The 21,407-nt window shown below is 37.8% G+C and overlaps 2 protein-coding genes across 3 annotated transcripts; both read left to right on the top strand.

Moving 5' to 3' along the window:
- The first annotated feature begins 1,595 nt into the window (after window positions 1-1,595).
- LOC144016953 (hatching enzyme 1.2-like) lies at window positions 1,596-8,351 on the top strand. Of its 2 annotated transcripts, XM_077518152.1 has the most exons (10): window positions 1,596-1,749; window positions 4,048-4,113; window positions 4,314-4,393; window positions 5,370-5,441; window positions 5,526-5,681; window positions 7,142-7,262; window positions 7,351-7,529; window positions 7,654-7,735; window positions 8,005-8,129; window positions 8,210-8,351. In XM_077518152.1, coding segments are annotated over exons 3-10 (807 nt in total). In that variant the 5' UTR covers window positions 1,596-1,749; window positions 4,048-4,113; window positions 4,314-4,323; the 3' UTR covers window positions 8,212-8,351. The 2 variants fall into 2 exon arrangements, with proteins under 2 accessions (XP_077374278.1, XP_077374279.1); XM_077518153.1 differs by lacking the exons at window positions 1,596-1,749; window positions 4,048-4,113; window positions 4,314-4,393 and adding an exon at window positions 4,762-5,302 and having other exon boundaries at window positions 5,373-5,441.
- Window positions 8,352-10,170: 1,819 nt separating this feature from the next.
- Window positions 10,171-21,233, top strand: mtch2 (mitochondrial carrier homolog 2). Its single transcript, XM_077519314.1, has 13 exons — window positions 10,171-10,327; window positions 12,124-12,208; window positions 13,236-13,342; window positions 13,832-13,858; window positions 15,076-15,132; window positions 16,589-16,646; window positions 17,202-17,253; window positions 17,354-17,413; window positions 18,803-18,896; window positions 19,061-19,108; window positions 19,194-19,261; window positions 19,340-19,415; window positions 20,631-21,233. The coding sequence occupies exons 1-13, from the start codon at window positions 10,241-10,243 to the stop codon at window positions 20,715-20,717; spliced, it is 906 nt and encodes a 301-aa protein (XP_077375440.1). The 5' UTR covers window positions 10,171-10,240; the 3' UTR covers window positions 20,718-21,233.
- Window positions 21,234-21,407: the final 174 nt, after the last annotated feature.

Genomic DNA, 21,407 nt, shown 5'->3' with positions numbered 1-21,407 from the left:
GTTTTTATTAAGTGAACCGTACATTTTTGTCTCGTCTTCATTAGTCGACGAAAATGTTGATTTAGTCCTAAACTAAAAAATATGATTTTTTTATTTTTTTTTAAGTGTTCACTTTTATATTTTCAAATTTATATTGTTTAATAATTCCTTCGGGTCCCTTGCATTAACCTGCAAAAAAAAAAAAAATTGCTCCACAAAATTAGAAACCTGCTTCTCGAAATAAAGCCATTGATTCGCAAAACTGCTCCGCAATGGAGGAAAAAAAAAAAAAAAAAAAAAAAAAGACGTGCACATAACATAAGAGATACTCATCAACCCACAAACGTGATTGTAATTGGATGAGTGGATAAATTGCTTAAATTCACAGATGAATTGTACAGAAGCGAGAGTCTATATGAGGCACGCACATTCTCAATCAGTGGAGTGCAAGACACACCAGATTCCCGAAGCTAATGGCCACTTTTGATTCATTAGTCATCGGGACTGGGGTGGAGGATGGGGGGGGTTCAAAGTTTAGGCCCTAGTGATCACTTCTTCAATAAGCGCATTCAACATGTGCATGCAATTCATTTGCGCAACCGTTGCAAGATGTTGCTTTCAGGTGACTTCTCTATTTGTGGGCACAATTGCTTTGTGTACTTGCTTGACAAACCGTCTAGCACAGTCTATCACATAAAAAGAGCACGGAAGAAATACATAAGCATACATGTACGTTGGCCTTTGCATACTCAGGCCACTTTTGCTGTGTGTTGAGGAAATCGAACCCTGGATGGTAATGAACTTTGGAGGTGGCATGGCTCAGTGGTAGATTATGTGTCTCACAACTCAGAGGTTGTGGGTTTGATCCTTAATAGGTGGGAAAGCATTATACAAGTGAAATACCATTTACCCTTCTTGAATTTCAATGAAAAGAAACCAGAAGTTGTGGTGTTTGGTTCCAGTTGCCCTTACACCTTTCAACCTTTTTTTAACTTGGGCCTTTTAGCTAAAGCCAACAGTCACAAACTTGGTTTTAAATTGGAGAGTGATTTTAAATTGGACTGGCAAACTGTTTGTTTTTTTTAGTTTGTTTGTTTTAATTATTATTATAGGCAGCTGGCTAAAGTAAGCCTCTCCGTTCACAATAAAACAGAAACAGCAATCGATGCCTTTGTTATGGATTACTGTGATTTACTTTAGTTTGGAGTCAGCCAGTCCTCCCACAAGTGTCTCCAGTTGGTCCAGTTGCTCTTAAAACACATTTTAATTCTTTGGCTTTCTGATCATTATGAAACTCTGAATTTTTTATTTCTTAAATTGCATTTGTTATTTTTGTATTATTACTTTATTGTTTTAGCTGTCTTTGTTTTTATATCCATCCATCCATCCATTTTCTTAACCGTTTGCTCCTCACAAGGGTTGCGGGGGTGCTGGAGCCTATCCCAGCTGGCTTGGGCAGTAGGCGGGGTACACCCTGGACTGGTTGCCAGCCAATCGCAGGTCACACAGAGACGAACAATCACAAGCACACCGAGGGAGAACATGCAAACTCCACCCATGAAGGCCAGAGCCTGGACTCGAACTTGCGTCCTCAGTACTGGGCGGCAGATGTGCTAACCAGTCACCCACTGTGCCTTGTTTTTATATGTCTGAATTTGTACTTTCTGTACAGCATTTTGTATGCAGCTACGGTTGTTTTTAAAATGCTCTATATATAAATTTGAGTTGAGTTAGGAGGAGTGAAAACAGAAGTTCAGCTCAGGTGTTTGTGTAAGTTTGCCACTGTTTCCTTCCTCTTCTTTTTTGACTTAAACTGTTGGTTCTAATATGTGAAGGTGTGTGTGGGAGTTAAACATGTGTCTGTTTTCATTTTGCATATAGTTTGAAAATATCCATATAAGTAATGATTGGATGATTAAGTAAGTATGTTTAACGGTTCGTATGCAGTTTGTGATCTGTTCATGGTGTACTGTACACAGCCTCTCACCCAAAGTCAGATAAGATAGCCTTGTTTTTTTTAACTTCTCATATTTACACAACCTTCAGCGGTTATAACAGCGTTACAAGATGTTGCTTTCAGGTGACTTCTCTATTTGTGGGCACAATTGCTTTGTGTACTTGCTTGACAAACCATCTAGCGTAGTCTTTCACAAAAAAAGACCACCAACGAAATACATAAGCATAAATGTATGTTGGCCTTTGCATACTCATAGAAACTGTATGCAGTATTTATCACATAGTTTGCTGACTATAAGAGTGCATATACTGTATATCCATCCTTCTCTTCATTTTCCCAACCGCTTATTATACTTTATAACATACTATATTTACACATGATTGTGTGATGATGCCCAGCAAACATAACAGTGGTTATGTACAGTATGGGCTAAGTGGGCATGGGTTACAACTCGTCACCTATGTGTGCGTCTCATATGGGCTGTATATGGGCTAAGTGGGTATGGGTTGGAGGAACTAGTCACCATTTTTCGGTCTTGTCTGGGGGTTTTTGTGTGCTAAGTGGGGCATTGGTGAAAGCTGGCCAATGTCTGGACAAGGGTTTCATCTCGAACCTTCATAGAAAGTTCCACTGCGAACCCTTTTATATTACAAGGGTTTTAGAATCTGCACAAGTTTTATTTTTATTATATGGGGTTTTTATTCAGAACCGCACTGTATTCTACAGATCAAAATCATCATTATTGTTGACACTGAGAAACGTCGTGTGTTTTAAAACCAACTGGACCAACATGATCGATAGGGGTGACTAAACTACAGTACGTGACACATGGTCGTATTTTGGTGCATGGCAAAATGACCAAAATGGTCGTTATTGTTGGAGGACTTGTATATTGCTGGTGTTAGGTGGAATTCTCCTAACTCCAAGTTGGCCTCATTTTGGACACACCAGCAATGCAGAATAGAGACAAATAAGATTGGCATAGCTCAGGTGATACCGTGGTTGTCTCCCAACCTGAAGGTCATGAGTTTGTTCCTCAATGCTTGAGTAAGATTTTTTATTTATTTATTTTAAATAAACTGGTTAAATTTACTCAATACTCTCATTGTAAAATGTCCTTAGAATTTCTGAGTGAATACTGAAACATTGCTAAACATTTGAAAATTTGGTGATAATGATCTTCTAATACGCATGTTTTCAACAGCCCTTGAAGAACCCCTTCTTCCAAAAAGAGTTCTCTATCTGTATTGAAACGGTTCTTACAGGAATCCTTAGCCTCAAGAATGAAGAATTTTTCTTTTTTCAAAAAAGGGTTCCCCAGAAGCCCATAGTTTTGGATAGAACCTCTGCCCTTCATGAAGAACCCTTTTGGAACCCTTACTTCTAAGCATGTGTCTCTGTCCATCGTCTTTAGCCTCAGCCTCATACAGTACCTCAACATTGCCATTCCCATATAAGGAGCTGTCAGTTTGATTACCCAATTGCCCATAGCAACCTACAAATTTGTATTACTTGGCCACAAATTAACATTTTGTGCACACTGCACATTTAGATTTGTTTCAATAATAATAATAATAATAATAATAATAATAATAATAATAATAATAAATGTTCCATGTGCCCTGCTTTTAACTTTGAGCAACTGCCCCTCGTGTTTACAGCTTAAACTGCAAGTTTAATTGTAAACAGTGCACATTCATACATTTGAGTTTTTAATGCCCACAGTTCGACAATTGTATATAGGGGAAGAGAAACTGGCTCATTACCAGACATATTTAAAAATCAAATTTAAAGGCACTCTTCCAGAAAAGCTATATACATCGTGAGTTATTGTTTCTGTATAGTGTTAGTGGTTTCTGCTTTCTACAGTATCATCTAATGTTAGAAATCTTTTAAACCTACTACATGTGATCCTCACATTTGAAAGACGTACCAACCTGTACAAATCTCAAACAAATCAACATTGAAATGGCACCTCATGCTGACCATTCACTTTTGTCCAAGTGTGTAATTTCCCACGGACAGGTGCGATGTGTGTGCTTGAACCATATGTTACTGATAAATCTGTGAATTTTGCACTCAACTCTGATAATCCTTGTTTGGTTTTCCAGGTGTCAAACCATATAAAAATCCGGACTCAAACTTTGGCTATCAAGTCCATACAGAGGATTCACAAGGTAAGCTAAGTTGCTCGTCGTGGTAGAAGGAGATGGTGGAAATGTATACTACTTGAAGATCTTACTTGTAAGATGTAAATCCAAATAGTTTTTATATCTATAGGTCTTGTTCATGCATTTTTATCGTATGTGCAATGTGTCATCATCAGTCTCTATGTAGTCTTCTTTCTGTCATGTACTTACTAATATTTGTCCTACAGGATTGCTACAATGGCTTTTTTGAAGTTCTCAGCTTTGGCTGTACTGCTGCTGTCTGCCTACTGTTGGGCTGACAATGAGGTAACTTCATTTACCAAGCATCACAAATTAGTTTTAAAAAAAGATTGGATAATCAATTTAAATACTATTGCTGCAACGTTAGTTATGGCACAAAGACTCGAACAGGAGTATTACCCTACCAGTAGGAAAATTGTTTTCATTTCATTTTTCATTACCTTTTACCCTCTGGTCTACTGAATTAAATCACTACCGACACAATTTTATGAATGTGTTGTCCAATTTGAGTTAGTAAGTTATCAAATATAGTTCCTTCCTATATAAAAGATGAGCTCTAAAAAACACTGACTTTGTAAATATCGCATATTGCTAATTAAAAGAAGAAGTGTCAATCTCCAGTTAAATCTGAGTTGATTTAAAATTCCATATAGTGAAATAGGGCAGCACGGTGATTGACTGGTTAGCACGTCCACCTCCCAGTGCTGAGGGCGTAAGATCGAGTCCGGACTTCGGCCTTCCTGGGTGGAGTTTGCATTTTCTCCCCGTGCCTGCGTGGGTCTTCTACTCCGGTCTCCTCCCACATTCCAAAGACATGCACGGCAGGTTAATTGGGCACTCCAAATTGTCCCTAGGTGTGCTTGTGATTGTGGATGGTTGTTCATCTCTGTGTGCCGTGCAATTGGCTGGCAACCAGTTCAGGGTGTGCCCCGCCTACTGCCTGAAGCCGGATGGGATAGGCTCCGGCGCCCCTTGTGAGCAATAACCGGATAAGAAAGTTGATGGATATAGTGAATTAGTTTCAGTGCTATTTGAAGCAAGCAAGAGATATGTGGCATGGCTTTTTTTTTTTTTTTTTTTTTTTGCAATTTAGGATTTAGGATTGTATTTGTTTGAAAGCAGGTGTTCTTCTGCTTTTGTAATGTATAATTTCCTCTCCTGTTCCCTCCATGTTCTGTGCAACACAACCAGGCAGGTATGTATCAAATGTCATAGCCTTTACTTGCAACTTCTGTTCAAGGTTTCATCATGTTTGTCACCAACAGATGATGTTGCAGAAGACCTGAGTGACCTTTCTGTGTCGGAACTTCTGGAGAGAGCCAACAGTAATCGGGGTGAGTGTCAGCTGGCACATTTTCTGACTAAAACTCAAAACGGAGAATCAGCAGGCTTTAAACAATGCCAATCATGTCTTCCAGTCCGTTCAGCTGATGAGCCATCCCTAATTGAAGGAGACATTGCCATTGACAATGAAGCAGAGAGAAATGCTGACCCCTGCACCAGTTATAATTGCATGTGGGGAAAGTGGAGTGATGGAAAGGTCTACGTTCCTTATTACATCACCAACCACTTCTGTAAGTGGCTTTTTGTCTCCATATTGTGTGTGTCAGCATTTAATGATTTTTGCATTTGCTAGATTCCTGGAGAATGTTGGCTGTGTGTTTCAAGAATTTTGATTGATCATTTACTTTAATCATAGAGATAAAAGCACTAGAATTGTATTTATGGCTAAATTGCCACTGAGCAAGCTTGCTAGCCGTGTTAAATGTAGAAGTTAATCCTCACCTTCATATACGAAACATGGCATAAAAAATGAAAGATAATGGTATGATGCTAGGGTCACTCAAACACATTTTTGTTTGCTTTAATAGGAATGTAGCTTGTTTCCTCCATTGGTGCATTTCAACTGACCTTTTGCAAAAGCCCCGCCCCACTCAGTTTACTCTGTCTGGACATTTACAATGTAAATGAACGTACCAGAGCATGTTAGCGAGTGTTTTCGGATAAATACAAGCGCGATATCTTCCAAATCAAGGCAAAAGGGCTACAAATATGAAGTGGAAGTATATTCATAATATTCAAATATGCAGAAAAGCAGACTTCACAACTATCAGTCACAAGATAAATCCAAAGTCAACAATCTCTCTCTCTCTCTCTCTCTCAGCGTGGAAATTGAAATCCCTGTAACTATGGTGGTATGTAACAGAAAGTTTGTTTATGCTGAGGATGCCACAGGCAACACAATATGCTACGTGAAAGATGAAAACAAAATAAGTTCAAAGTGCCTGTTACGATTTTATGTTCACTTTGTGTAAATTGATGAAACAACATCACAGAACTGCCAGTATGACACACAGTGTAAACAATATAGGATGTCAAATTACTCAAATAACATTAATAACATAATGATCAAACTAAACTTAACGAGATTTATGACCCATAACCTTGTAGAATTACACGGACTGAGCACAGACTGAAGCAGGTTTACGTCCATCGATCGGGGTGGGTACAGATGGTCCTTCTCGGTCCGTGTATTTTTATGAGGCATCGCATCATAAAGAACTCGCCGAACATGCAGAAGCATTCGCTGATTTTGGTGATGAGTGGCCGAATGGATTGTTGCCCACCTCTGGTGGTCTGGTAATGATATCCTGATAATATACAATAATCATAAATCATAAAAATAATCGTATTATTCACTTTACAGCCTCTTACCTTGGAGCAAACGTAGGAATACTTGTTGGAGAAATTTAGCTAGGAGTGAGGCCGTCTACACTGTTTAATCCATTGAAAAGAAGACTCCAGCTGTGTTTCTGGTTTTTGCGAATGAAAAGAATAATCTGACAAACTGTTGGGATAATAATGTTATGTAATGTTATGCTTTGTGACAGCTCAGGCTGTTTGAAAGCGCTATATAAATAAACTTGAGTTGAGTTGATTTACATGATAATAATGTGAAACTCATTATTTCCCAATTAAAATGTATGGTTGTGCTATGCATAAAATATGAACTGCTGCTTTATCGTGCTGCTAGCATCCCGTGAGGCGGCCATCATCACCCGTGGACTTGAGTCTTTCTCTTCATTCTCCTGCATCCGCTTCAGGCCCACCAAAAGCACCGACCGTGACTGGCTGAGCATTGAGTCCCAAAATGGGTATAAAAATGTCAAAAAAATAAATAATTTTATTGAAAAGCATGTCATAGTTAATAGTTCTCATCAACATCCCTCTGATTTTGTTCAGATGCTACTCCTATGTCGGTCGCCGTGGTGGTAAGCAGGTGGTTTCTCTGGCTCGTAGCGGATGCCTTTATCACGGCACTGTCCAGCACGAGCTGCTCCATGCTCTTGGATTTAACCACGAACAGACACGCTCCGACAGAGACAACCACATCAAAGTGCTGCTGTATAATGTTCAGTCTGGTAAGAGAGTTGGAAGTGTTTTTCATCCAATGCTGATTAATATTGAATAATGATCTTATTTGATCATTTTTCACTCATGACTCTTCTGTATTCAAATAAACAAACTTATATTTTGTTTTTTCAGGAATGGAGCACAACTTCAGGAAAATTGCCACCCTCAACCAGGGCACCTCTTATGACTACAACTCTGTCATGCAGTACCATAGGTATGAATGAACAACTAGAATCTCCTGGCAGGGGCACTGCTGGGAATTTGGACCCCTGTAAAAACAATAAAGTTTTAAAAAGTGTCAATTTTGACCACCAATTCATAGTTGCAAATTGAAAATATAACAACTGTATGGCCCCTATCAGCCACGGACCCTTTTTTTTGACGCTCCTGACCGTACAACACTGTTGTCTTCTTTGATCCTGCTGCATGTGCTCAATGTGACCATATTTTTGCTTTAACAAAGTGCTTTGTGTCATGTTATAGGTACGCTTTCTCCAAAAACAATCAGCCCACCATGGTTCCTATTCCTAACTCCAACGTATCTTTTGGCAACGCTAAGGAGATGAGTCGTGCTGACATTGCCAGGCTCAACACTCTCTACAAGTGTTGTGAGTATACCTTTACCGTCAATATTAACAAAAGCTACTATAATCTTTTTTACATGGCAAAACCCTGTTCATTATTTCAGAGAAAGCATCATGTGGAAGTGAAGACTAAGGGTTTAATGGATAGATTTTCCCCCAGTCTTGAGGAGCCGCTGAGCATCAGAGCTGCAATTGTGAACATAACAGAAAACTCAGTGATTGAGCAATAAATTTCCATGAACATGAGATTTTGTGTCAGTGAATTGTGTGCCATTGTGTCGGTCTTTCTTAATCAAGAAAAGTTCATGAAGATTACTTTGGTTGGAAGCAGGATGATATCACCTTTTACTTTGCCCAGTCTGCACTTTAAATTCTACAGTATGTGGTTGATAAACAGTCTAAAGCAGGTGTCCCAACATTTTTTTTTTTTTGAGGGCCACAAAACGAAACATGGAAGGATGTAAGGTCTGCTTTGAAATTCTTTGACTTTAATTTATTAAACACACTGTATTTAGTGAGGAAAGCAATTATGTTTTGTTTATATTATCTGTTTTGTAAAAACTGACACTTGACAGCTTTCTGTTCAAGGTGATAAGGCAAATTGTTTGAGGATTTTCAACATTTTATGGGTGGTCTCAGCTGTATCCCACTAGACTAGATCCTTGTTGCAACGAACAGCCACCTAATCCCATCTCCACATTCAGAACCAAAATAAAGGCAGGCTGCAGTAAATGGATATTTCTAAGACATTTACTTGAGGATAATTAATGTTCAGAAATCAGATATTGATACAGAGCACAAAGTGGAAGAAACAATTTTGGCATGGCGTGGCGTGGCGTGGCGTGGCTTGGCTTGGCTTGGCTTGGCTTGTACAGCTTACCAGACGAGACACCCAGCATGACCCACGTAACACCAACAATGCACCCATACCGACTACACAAACACAACAGACTAAATACACCAACACTAATGACCGAAAGTGACACATCTGCGGGAAAAAAAGAAGTGGCTGAAGGCACGGATTGGTCAGACACTGTGAAGGGAAGACACACTCAGGTGGACGTGGTTTGACAGAACAAACGAGGAATACATAACAAAACCACCAACCAAGGTTGAAGGTGACTGGATTGTGCTGAGGTAAGCATCGTATTTTTTTATTTATTTTTATTTTTTTTATGCTTTATTGAACAACGCGCACTTACAACAGATATTGTAAAAGTCACTTTGAAGTAGTGCAAGTTCAAACCAATAATATGAATTATCAACAAATAGGCAGCTTTAGCCTTTAAATGAACAACATTTGTAAAGCTACAATGCACATTGAGCACAATGAAAAGAAAAACAGAAAATAAAATAAGGAAATAAAGTTAAATTAAAAAAAGATAATAAATTCAACTCAACTCAAGTTTATTCAAACAGCCTGAGCTGTCACAAATTTCTTCCGGTGCTACCCTGAGCCTCAGGGCCTTAGGGCTCAAATAAACAACTGGGCCAGTGTAACTCTGTCTTCATGGAAATTGTAATTCTGCAAAACGATCCCCATTTTGTAATAAATATACCTGTAATCTGTTCTGTAAATGTAATGGAATAATTTGTATCCTGAATATGAAACGCCAGTACACGTTTTCCGCTACTCCCCAAGTGTGTTATTTTTTTTAAATCTCGTTTTTGATTTTTGCATTTATTTTTCCTTTTATTTATTTATTTATTTATTTATTTATTTATTTATGGATAAATATATATTTTGTTGTCTTTATTTCCATTTATATGTATTTTTGTATTTAATTTTTGAATTGTATTTTTATATCCGTATATCTATCTAGTGTAAATTTGAAAGTGAAATACGGGGCTTTTTTTTTTCTTTTCTTTTTTTAAATAAAAAAAAAACATTAATTATGATAAGCAGCTCGGAAAATGGATGGCTGGATGGATTAAAAAAAGAATCTCACTTTGCCATTGTTTGATGTTTGATTGCTTGATGAAAGTTACACGTACAGTACTACGTACTCAAGAGTGTATTTCATCACGAAATTCAACACTAGATGGCGGTACTTATGCTGGGAATAATGTGATCCAGTAGTCTGTAAAGAAAAAGAAAGTGCAAAGAGTACTTCCGGTGAAGCTGTAGCACAAAAATGGCGGACACGTGTGGCCAAGTAATATTGGGATCCGGACTCACTGTCCTGTCTCATCCTTTGATGTACATTAAAGTATTGGTTCAGGTAAGAAGGTTGGATTTGGTTCAGGTGGCAGCTGATGAGAAGTTGTTGTGTTTATATGGTAAATGCTGCCAGGGATAATCCATGTTTCTTAGCTGACCTCAAAAGCTTAGAGAACTGTTTACACATGAATGAAAATAACGTATATTATTGCACTTCCTTTCAGTTCGGGGACCAAAGGTATATAATGTGACAACTCATTTACGTTTACGCACGACAACATACAGCTACAAACGCCACCGCAAATGGTGATGTCTGCACCGCCACGACTAATCTTCACAGTTCATGAAATGTCCCTTTGACCTTCTCTTATCTTGGGACTTGTAAATCGGGTGGAGGTGAAGCAAGTTAAACCAGTATGATTTCGAACGTAACAGTAATCTTTTATGGAACCGCAATGCATCTCCGTTCAATGCGTCGGTTCCATAAGTCCATCCATCCATCCATTTTTCGAACCGAGTCATTTTTGTAATTTCGTGTTGCGAGCAGTATTCTCTTAATATTGGTAATGAGTGTGTTTTCAGGCTTACGCAAAACGAAATAGTACTTTACGTTGGGTAACGAAAATAAATACTCTTACGCCGATATGTGGCCATAGGATTATTTGTAGACATTTATGTAGGTGCGCGCATTATTTAATTTACCTTGTAACAGGCTCAGAATATTTGGGCAAGCTACATGAAATGTGTAATGAACGACACAAGTTGGGCAGATGCTGTTTGGCCGTGTCCGGCAACTCTCCTGCTAGTGTTATACAGTATTACCGTGAACGGCTCTTATTAGTCCATCCCCCGGCTACGTCATGTACTGAATGTGGTTCCTGCCTCGCTTTACACTCTTCCGTTTCTTTTTGCTAACTATTCATTTTGTTTTGCCACCGAAAATTGGCTGTTTTCGGCATTTTTTTCTTTCATTTTTTTCTTTCTAGTATTAATTCAGGTTCATGGAATCGCATTCATCTAAAAACAAGTTCTTAACTGGCATTGAAATGTCTTAAATCAATCTTTCAAAAGTCTCAAAATGTTTACACATGATAAGGGTTATATTACTGGAAATAGTCTCAAATCAAAAAATAAATTCACATTCTGGAAGGGGAAAAAAGTACCGAATGATTCGTGGCGAGGACATCACGAAATCACGATATCAAAACCAACAAATCAATAATGTATTGTTTTTTACCTGGCACGCTTAGGAGCAGATGCATTTCATTTATGGCCTGGAGCAACTTTGGACAACATGGGTCATTGGGAAGTTGGTCTTAAATTTTATTTCATATGGCATTAAAAAGTAATAAATTTAACTTTCCTTAAGATGTAGGAACCCTGTTAACATTTAACATTTAATTGCATTTCCTTAATTTTAGTGGGGTTAGTACAGTGTGTCATAAGCATGAATGCAGTTGTACAGTCTAAAGACGCTAAATATGGAAAAATCACTGAAACTTATCAAGATTGTATTATGAATAAATGGAGCCAGTACTTTTTTTTTTTTTTTTTTTTATTAACCCAAACAATTCTTGAATACCGTTAATCGGGAATAAACAGCCAATAAGCATTTTCCAAGAAAACGGGGGTTGGCTCCCCAGCTCCAAAAAGTAAAAACAATTTATAAAAAAAAATAAAATAAATAAATAAATAAATAAAGGAAAGATAAAAAATATATATATATGATAGGTGTGAATCAGCGGGTGCCGAACTGCAAGTACGCGGGTTCCACTGTATACATGAATGTATGATGCATTGAAACCAAATATTACATCCACATGCATTAAACTGATTTATATTTATTGATATTTATAGGTTGGACACGAGCCAATCCCTCCTACCCTCGGCAAAAACTTATTTGGCAGACAGGTCTACCAGTTGCCTGGATTGTTTGCTTATGGTAAGTCTCGCTCTGAAAAGCTTGCTTACGTATACACGCAAAGATCAAATCAGGCTGGATGATATGATATAAAATCCATCTTATGGTGTACTTTGCATCCTTCACGCTCATCAAATATACCTGTTTTGTGATATGAAGTGTAAAAATTATTATGGAAGTATTTCTGAATGGGTTGTATAAATAATTTAGCAAAGGTAAATTGATTTAACAAAAAAAAAAAAAAAAAAGATTATGAGCAGGGGTGTATTTCACAAAGCAGGTTTAGTGAGAACCCTGGGTTAAGAAACTTTGAAATGTGGGAAACTCCGCGTCTTTCGTTTCAGAATGGGACATAACTGATACCAGAGGAAAAGAGGCAACTTTAGCCTGTTTCATAAAAAAAGGTCATTTAAGCTACCGTAGTAACATTGTCCATGAACCTAACCTGGTCGGCAGCAGGTTTTTCACAATGAACCTCGAGGTTCTCTCTGTCCCCGCCTCCTTTCAGCCACACAAGATATTTCATTTTCTCATTCAGTCCGCTGTGGCGACTTTGCGTAAATACGCCTTTAGTCAATAGCGTAAAGTCCACTGTTGTCACGAATATGGCAGTCCATTCATGTTTTTTTTTTTTTTTTAAGCATTGATAAGTAATCCACGCGTGCTGTCAAGTCGCGCCGTGAGTGACGTCATGCTACCGGCAAATAGAGGGAGTGTCTATACTGCATGATCAATATGGTGCCTTGCCCAAGGTTATCTTAGCTTTTTTGTCATGGAGCAGACTTGCACCTTTTCTGTATTTTTGGTCCACCAGTGTTTCACTGTGGGCTCAAACTTCCAACCCTCCAGGCCTAAATAAAGTTCATTTTACTGCCACAATGCATTACCATTTTATTTGATACGGTTGTTGTTGTTGTTTTTTTGTTTTTTGTTTTTTTGAGTTATAAATACACGATTGTATTTTTTTTTTTAATGCTTTTATTTTATTGACATGCCCTTTTCAACCTTGCCTTTAATATCTTTTTATTGTGCTTCCTTAATGTTTCAGCAAAACACATCATCAAGATTGATGGAAAAGCAGGTCTTTTCAAAGGGCTTGGTCCAAGGCTTTGTGCGGGCACCATCGGTACTGTTGTGCATAGTAAAATTGTGCAGGTATGCTTGATTGTGACTGATAAGAATGCAGTCACACCAAAAGAATGTTGTCCAGATAATAGTAAGCGCCCCAACCAGCCACAACATAATGCTTAATCTAATGAGAAGCAACAGCATACTTTATATATACACAATACATGACTTGCTTATTGATTGGCAGCTTAATAATACGAATCAACTTCAATAAGTAATTCCCCTGTAATTCGGCTCATCTGGGAAACTAATTATTTGTTTTCAAACCTGTCTGAGATGCATATCTGTGATCTCAATAGAGAGATGAAACAACACAAAAACAAAGTGTTCATTTTAAAGGCACAATGTGATACAACTCTTGTATTGGATCATTTTGTTGGGGCTGGACGGGTTGTCTTTTAATGTAAGAGAGTCAAATTTTTATATTTTTTTTTTAATTATTATATATTCCTATGAAAATTTGGTCATACTTTTTCATTAAAATTTATCGTGGTTTTATTTCTTCTTTTGCTACAGAAATGTCATGAACAAGGGACACTTGAGGTAAGAATTTATTATACCCATTTTTCAACAACTTCTGCCTAGGACTGGATTAAGGATTAATTGTATTAGAAATATCATTGTGATTTGATAAAACACAGTTTGCTCATCGCGAAGGTTGCAATTTGACAGGTCATTGAGAGCAGAGTGGAGTGAAGGGGAAGGTTTCAGAGCAGGCAAACAAGGCAATGCCATAATTAAAGCCTATTGCGCTAAGTGCACATAATTTTGCCACGAACGCCTCACTCACACAATTACGCATTTCTCTCAGGCAGTCTTCACTTTCATTTCATTTATTCGTTTGTCAGATGTGTTGTACATACAAGACATACAGCATAACTGAAATTACAGTCCTCTCAGACCTGGTGCAAAAATATACATAAAAAACAAAGTAATAATTTAAAACAGTTGTGCATCAGTAAAGGGTGAAGTGCCGGTAGTAATAATTAAACGTTAAAACTAGTAAGAAGTAAAAAGTGTCAACAGTAACTGAATACAAGAACAAACAAACGGTAACAGCGATGAATAGCTCTGGACATGGCGGTGAGTATCATGACCGCCTGGTGGAAGAAGCTATTCTTGAGCCTGCTGGTTCTGGCCCTGAGAGTCCGTAGTTTCCTCCCCGATAGCGGCAGGCTGACATGTGCACTCCAACCGCAAATGGCTGGCAGACGTGGCGACGTGAACGATGGGCTGGGGCCACCACATGACTAGTTCCCATGAGGGCCAAGTTATATCAAGGTTGCTAATTCGAAGGCCAAATTGTTGGGAGTTTGTTTGTTTGTTTTTTCTGGACCGGTAAATGTTTCATGTGCACAGACAGCTCTAACCAGTATTTCTACAAGTGCAATGACATGTATTTCAATAAGAGTCAAGTGAGGCCGCGTTAAAATGTGTGCCAAACAATACTAGATTGTAAATAACTGATATTTGATCTTCTTGTAGCAAATATCATTTGTTTCATATACGGTATTTTAAAACTATTCTAATTATTTTGTTGCTTTTTTGTTTTGTTTTGTTTTGTTTTTGGTGTATGACATTTTCGCAGTGGTGAACTTGAATTCAAGTATTTTATTTTTTTTTCCTAATTTTCTTAATTTCCTTGAATTTTTTTTCACTCACCTGTATATTCTCACTGGGGCCTGTATTGGAGAGTCTGTATCTGTACTGATTTTTATTTATTTATTTTTTCTCTCTCTCTCTCTCTCTCTCTCTCTCAGATTCTGGGAGGCAAGCGGAAGGCTGTCGAGGGCTCCTTACAACATGTTGTTAATGAGGTACAACATATTAGTTGCAAGAATGAGTATATAATTATTATTGTAACCGGCAATTACAATTCATCAAAAAGGGCGTGTGAGGCACAGATATGGGGGGGAAAGCCTATAAAGCTCTTGGTGAAAAGCCTGCTGTATCTCAATATGTCAGTAATCCAGTACTAAATTGTCTCAGTCTCTGGACATGTTTTAAGCACTTCACTATAAAATCCCATGTATAATACGCCCCCCCCAAAAAAACACCCTTAAAAGCTGTTTTTTCTTCTGTAGCTGTGTATAATACAGTATTTGCTGGTATCCTTTATTATAACATCTTTTTTTTTTTTTTATGTTGGAATGTTCGTACGCCTTTTTATATATATATTTTTTATGATTCCGTGTATAGTTCGGTGGGACGATTTTGGATCATTTGCTATCAGTCTATTTAGAAACAAAACACTGCAATCACTTTACAGTGTCTTAAAAAATGTATGGCCTGCAGAGGATTTGATTCCCCAAAAAACACACCTGTAAAAGGATGCAAGTGTATAGGTACCCTTCCCAACCTGTAAAAATGTTTGCCATGCAATAATGAGACACAAAAATGGGCACGCCGCGGAATGGGGGCGGGATCATTTGAACTATCCAAGCTTGCACACCCGCAGTGTGGCTCTGTCATAACATTTCACGAGGGGCAAGTCACGCCAACATTGAACCGTATAATTTCATATGGATCACTATGGGTGAAATATTGCGATCTTGATCCACGACCGGCTCGCGCCTGCTCTCATTCAAGTGAATGGGAACACATGACCAGGCAACCAGTGTGCACTCACATTTTTTTTTTTTTTATAAACCACAAACATTCCAAATCCATTCACAAGTACCTTTTAAATTCTAAATATAGTTCAGCATTGTTATAAAGCATTATTATATTTATTGTATATACTGTATTTTTATGACTTTGGTGAAGACCGGTGGGCACTTCTACCTCTCGCTTAAAACAAGGAAATTGGCGTGTGCTTGCTGCGTTGCTGTCGGCCAATCAGATGACAGTGACGACACGGCCCCGCTCGGCCCCAGAACAACACTGCTCATTAATCTCAACACACCATCCCCACTGTCAAACATTGTGCTGGGAGCATCATGCTGTGGGGGCGCTTAGATGGGAAGATTGATGATGCCAAATACAGGGCAATCTTGGAAGAGAATATGTTTTCACAAATGCTCTCCATCTAACCTAGTTGAGCTGAAGGGGTACGAATACTTTTGCAAGATGCTGTATGTCCCAACTTCATTGGAATTGGGGCTTGTTGTTCATGCAGTATACAATAGTTGTCTTACAAAACCTCTTTGGTTGTAAATGTTGGATTTAGTTGGGCAATGGCAGCTGCAAATGAGATATTTACAATAAATACATTGCTCATTGCTGGTGCTTTAAAGATTCAAATGTGTAATTTGTGAATTTCTTCCTCCACAGACAAACAAAGAGATGATAGCTCGTTCCTTTGCCACCATAGTCACGCATCCCTTTCATGGTATGGAAATATAGCCGTCAGTTTTGAACTTTATTCATGTTAAAAGGAAACTCGAGGCAGAAATGTTATTTGCAAAATTATATTCTACGTGCCCCACTAGTCTGAAAACATTATTCTGAATAAGGAAAAATAATTAAGCAGATTAAACCATCCATTTTTAGGACATTGCCACTTTGTCCTATACCGCTCTCTGCTGTCTAACTGAAATTGATCTCAAAATGTCCTCAAGCTCACATGGCAAACAGCACAGCTCACCTGTTTTCTGGGTTTGCTCATGTTACGTTGGCAATGCAAACCTGAGAGTACTTGGATGTCAATTTCAGTTTGGGTGCTACTCAACGAAATGGCAGTACCCTGACATTGATGAAAATGGCTGCTTAAATCTGCTAAATTCTTCTATGAATGTAATATTATATATGTGCGAAGAACATTTTTGCATTGAATTCATCTTTAACTACAAATAGTGACATTCATCTAGATAACATTTGTTTGGACATGTTTGCAAGTTGATTCTATTCTGTTTGTCAGATTCATTTTCTCTGGCTTGTCTTTCAGTGATTACATTACGATGTATGGTGCAGTTCATTGGAAGGGAAGCAAAATATAGGTAACTTTTTCTTATTTTTATTTTATTTTTTTTATTTTTGCCAAGCTTCTTTGAGAAACTATAGTGGTTTATTTTCTAAATAATATTCATCTGTTTTCAGCGGAGTCTTTGATTCCATCGTCACCATCTACAGAGAAGAGGGCATGCTGGGCTTCTTTACGTACGTTTAGCCTTCCATTCATTCAAGTAGAGACACCTGCTAGCTTTCATGATAATGGTATTTTAAATTAAGATCTTCATAAATCACTTTTGTATACTGAGGCATACTATTGCAGAGCCAAAATGCCAAGTAAAGTCAATGCATCAAAAGTATTCACTGCACTTGACAATTTCCACACAGAGCTGTCAAGTGGTTACATTTTTTAATCTGATTAATCACATCACTTTATTAAAAAGTCTTTTTATCATTTTTTATTTTTTTTTGCCTGACAAATTTGAAGAGCACCTGTTTTGTTAATTCTTTTAACATTTTATGTTATGAGGATGTCTTCCACATTTTTCGATCCGCTCCCGCACACTCGTCCTCCTCTTTTTCTAATCTGTGTATTACTTGCATAATTTAAAATGGGGGGGGGGGGATGACTACAGTAAATGCATTACTTTAATGCATACACAACCTGTGCTACCTTTAACGTAACCATCTGCTAAAGGATAATCAGTGCTCAAAATTAATAATAAAATTAATTTGCATTAATACGTGATTAATGTGATGATTTTTTTTTTTTTGTGTGTGATTAATCAATGAGTTAACTTTGACAGCACTACAAGCCGTATTCCAAAATTGATTAAATTTCTTTTTTTTTCTAGATGACATGAAAAAAGTATGGAAAAGTTTGCGTTTTAGTATGCATTTAGACAAGTGTTTATTTTATTTATTTTTGCTTTTCTTTTGAATGTCTTATTTTGTTAGTAAATGGTTTTAAACGTACTGTAATTATGTGAAGCACATTGAGTGACTTAAATGAAGCTGCCTTCCCTTCATAAGGGCCTTTTAAAAAATATATATATATATATATAAATTAATAATTGCATATGAAGCTGTGTCGGAAATCGAGATTCAAATGGAATCCTTACTCTGTTGCATCATTATAGCCCTAATTTCAACTGCAAAAGCTGAATTTTGATACGAGTGATTTGAGTTATAACTAAAAGTGTAGTCATGGAATGGATTAAACTTGGAAAGACAAAATATTTGATACACACTTGTATTGGATAACATAATACAAACTTGAATAGAATTTGAATGACTATTTCACAATGTAGGTACAGAACCAATATTTTTTATGGCACACTATACGATCAAATACTTGCACAAACATGGGCCATGGAGAGCAAGTATTGCAAAATTTGTGAATGCGTACACACAATGTAATGGTGCAATGTTGCAAAACTAAGCACAGACCACTGAACATGTAGCAATGATTTCTAAATTATTTATTGAACCACAGATGAGTCTAACTGAACATTGGTCACTTAGAAACTCATTTATGTTGAGCACTTTTTTTTTTTTTTTTTTGCCTAATACAACCTTAAATACTTTTTCTCATAGTGGACTGATCCCTCGTCTCCTTGGAGATGTCTTCGCTCTGTGGATTTGTAACCTGCTGGCTCACTTCATCAACACATATGCTATTGATGATTCGGTATATTTTTGGTCTTCTGTTGTGTTTTTACACACCTGTCTTGTGTATGAAATCACTAAACAAAAATATATTTTTCTGTGGCTCAGTTTTTTTTTTTTTTTTTTTTCAATTTTACTGGGGTTCTGGTTGTATTTAGGATTTTAAGTTTATTTTTCTCTCTTAAGATGAGCCACACAGGAGAAATCAAGAACTGCTCTCAGGCTGTGACTGGGGTAAGCCCTCTTTGTATGCTTACAAGTTATATTCATAATTCCAGTTGTCAACATAATGCTTTTTTTTTTGTCTCCCTTAATTCAGTTCTTTGCCAGCATGCTCACATACCCTTTTGTTTTGGTGTCGAACCTCATGGCTATTAATAACTGCGGGTAAGCCAGCAGGATGATTTAGTTCTTCAGTCTTTTCAAAGTTTGTCACTCACACTATATTCCTCATCTTCCCCCCAGACTCATTGGAGGGCTTCCCCCCTATGCATCAGTGTATCCGACCTGGGTGCACTGCTGGCAACATCTAAGCAGAGAGGTTAGCTTTTTTTGTCACTAAACCTGATGTGAATTGTTGGGCTGCTTGGAACTCCAGCTGACCCCTCTCCTAAGTTGTACATAGTATCTCCTTATACCTCATTTCGACAAAAGAAAATGCCACTCCAGAGTATACGTTGCATGTTTTGGGGCAAATTTATTTGACAAAAAACCAAGAACAGTAGAGGGCCAACTCACCCCCAAAATTCCCATAGCCAAATCGTGGGTGCATTTGGAAATATGCTCTGAGCGCACACTGCTACACCCGCACCACACGCTGCTTTTCACGCCAATAGTTCACAAACAAATGTGCTGTTTGCTTATTCGGAGTGCCCCCCCACCAAAAAATAAAAAATTAAAAATTAAAAAATAATAATAATAATAATAATAATAAAAAGAGTGCTCCTAGCCAGTGCCCAGTGTGTCAGACAGTTCAAGGAAAGGAAACAGTTCAAGCAAAAGCTGCCGACTGCTTTATAACACAGGCTGAAATTCGTGGAGGGGGGCCACATGAGCACTGCCTTTCCAAGCACACATTCTGAGTGGTTGTTCGGACATCAGAGTGAATTTCTGAACTCCATGTGATGCAGCAAATAGGGTTCCAGTTGGACGAAACTTCGGCTTCTAACTACAGTTCGGTTTTTCTTTTTAGCTAACTAGAATTTTTGCGTTGCATTGTGACCAAATCTATCCTGGCCGGTTGTTGGGCATTTTGCTGTTGTGAAAAGTGAATCGTTGGGTGCAGCAGTTATGTCACATTAGTTGCCATGACTAGTTCTTCATTTGCGTGGGTTTGGGCGATTAGCAGCATATACCGGTACTTGCCACCTTCTTTAGCATACTATATATAAAGAAGGTGGCAACTGCCGGTTATGTATGGCTACTGCTTCTATTTCTTCTGCTGTTTTTTTGACAGTTGTCAAATACTTTGTGCATATTACCGGCGTTAGAAAGAAGGTGGTGGTAATGCACAGAAACAACAGAATGTCAGCACAATTAGGGAACCAGGGACTTTGGGTGCCAGTCCAAGCTGTAATTTTAACATATATGTTTCTTGTATTCAAAAACGAAGTATTCCTGAAGGTTGATGGAGTGTTGAGTACGCTGTCTGGTATTGATTCCAATTGATCCGTAAAATCCATGTGTTTTAAATTATAAAGTGTTTGCTGAATTTTTAGCCACAGCTAACAATTTTCTGTTTGGTGTCTCCATCTAGGGCAACATGAGCAGAGGAAACAGTTTATTCTTCCGGAAGCTTCCAGCAGGAAAGACGTACTCAATTGCTCAGCAAAGATTTTATTAAAGAAAACGCGGCAACAGTAGTTGTGCAAATCAAATGAAGTCTCATCTGGGGGACTGCCTGTCCGTCAGTTTTGTATGCGCTTGTTCCTCTTTATAGCCTATTATGTGCTTTAAAAATTTAAAAAGAATTTTCAAGTCAGGTTTTCGGATTCGTAAGAAAGTGACATCAAATACAATTGAATTTCTTTTGATTGATGGACCAAGGTATTGAAGCAAATCCTCAAAATGTTATTGATCGGTCAGTGCCCATCCCCCAGTTGTTTTCTTTTCATACATGATTCCTCAATACTTCATCCACATTTTTTAACACACTTCATATTGCATGTGATAATGTCTAACATTGTAATGATCCAATAGATTTCGGCATGTGGTATTGTTTTTCATTATTATTATTGTGGAATATGTCCAATCACATACATGCATATGAAACTCATCAGACCGTTCTATCTGTGACAGTTGTCAAGCGCTTCTTTCAGCTCATTCGAATATCTAATAAAGGTTAATTTTTTTTTGTCCATTTTTTGTAAAGGCGTCTTCAGAATTCATGTTTGAATATCACCCTCAATTCAAGTCTGCCTTTTTGCCCTTATATGGCAGAGGCTCTCCAACCAGCTGCCAAATTTGATCCCCAAGATCCACGACTTTGTACAAAGTGGAGGTTTGATAGCACAGAGGTCAGACTTTTCCTGTA

The sequence above is a fragment of the Festucalex cinctus genome, chromosome 4 (genome assembly GCF_051991245.1).
Source record: "Festucalex cinctus isolate MCC-2025b chromosome 4, RoL_Fcin_1.0, whole genome shotgun sequence".
Taxonomy (NCBI): domain Eukaryota; kingdom Metazoa; phylum Chordata; class Actinopteri; order Syngnathiformes; family Syngnathidae; genus Festucalex; species Festucalex cinctus.
The sequence above is the reverse complement of the archived record's forward strand: the minus strand, read 5'-3'. Positions and strand labels throughout refer to the sequence as shown.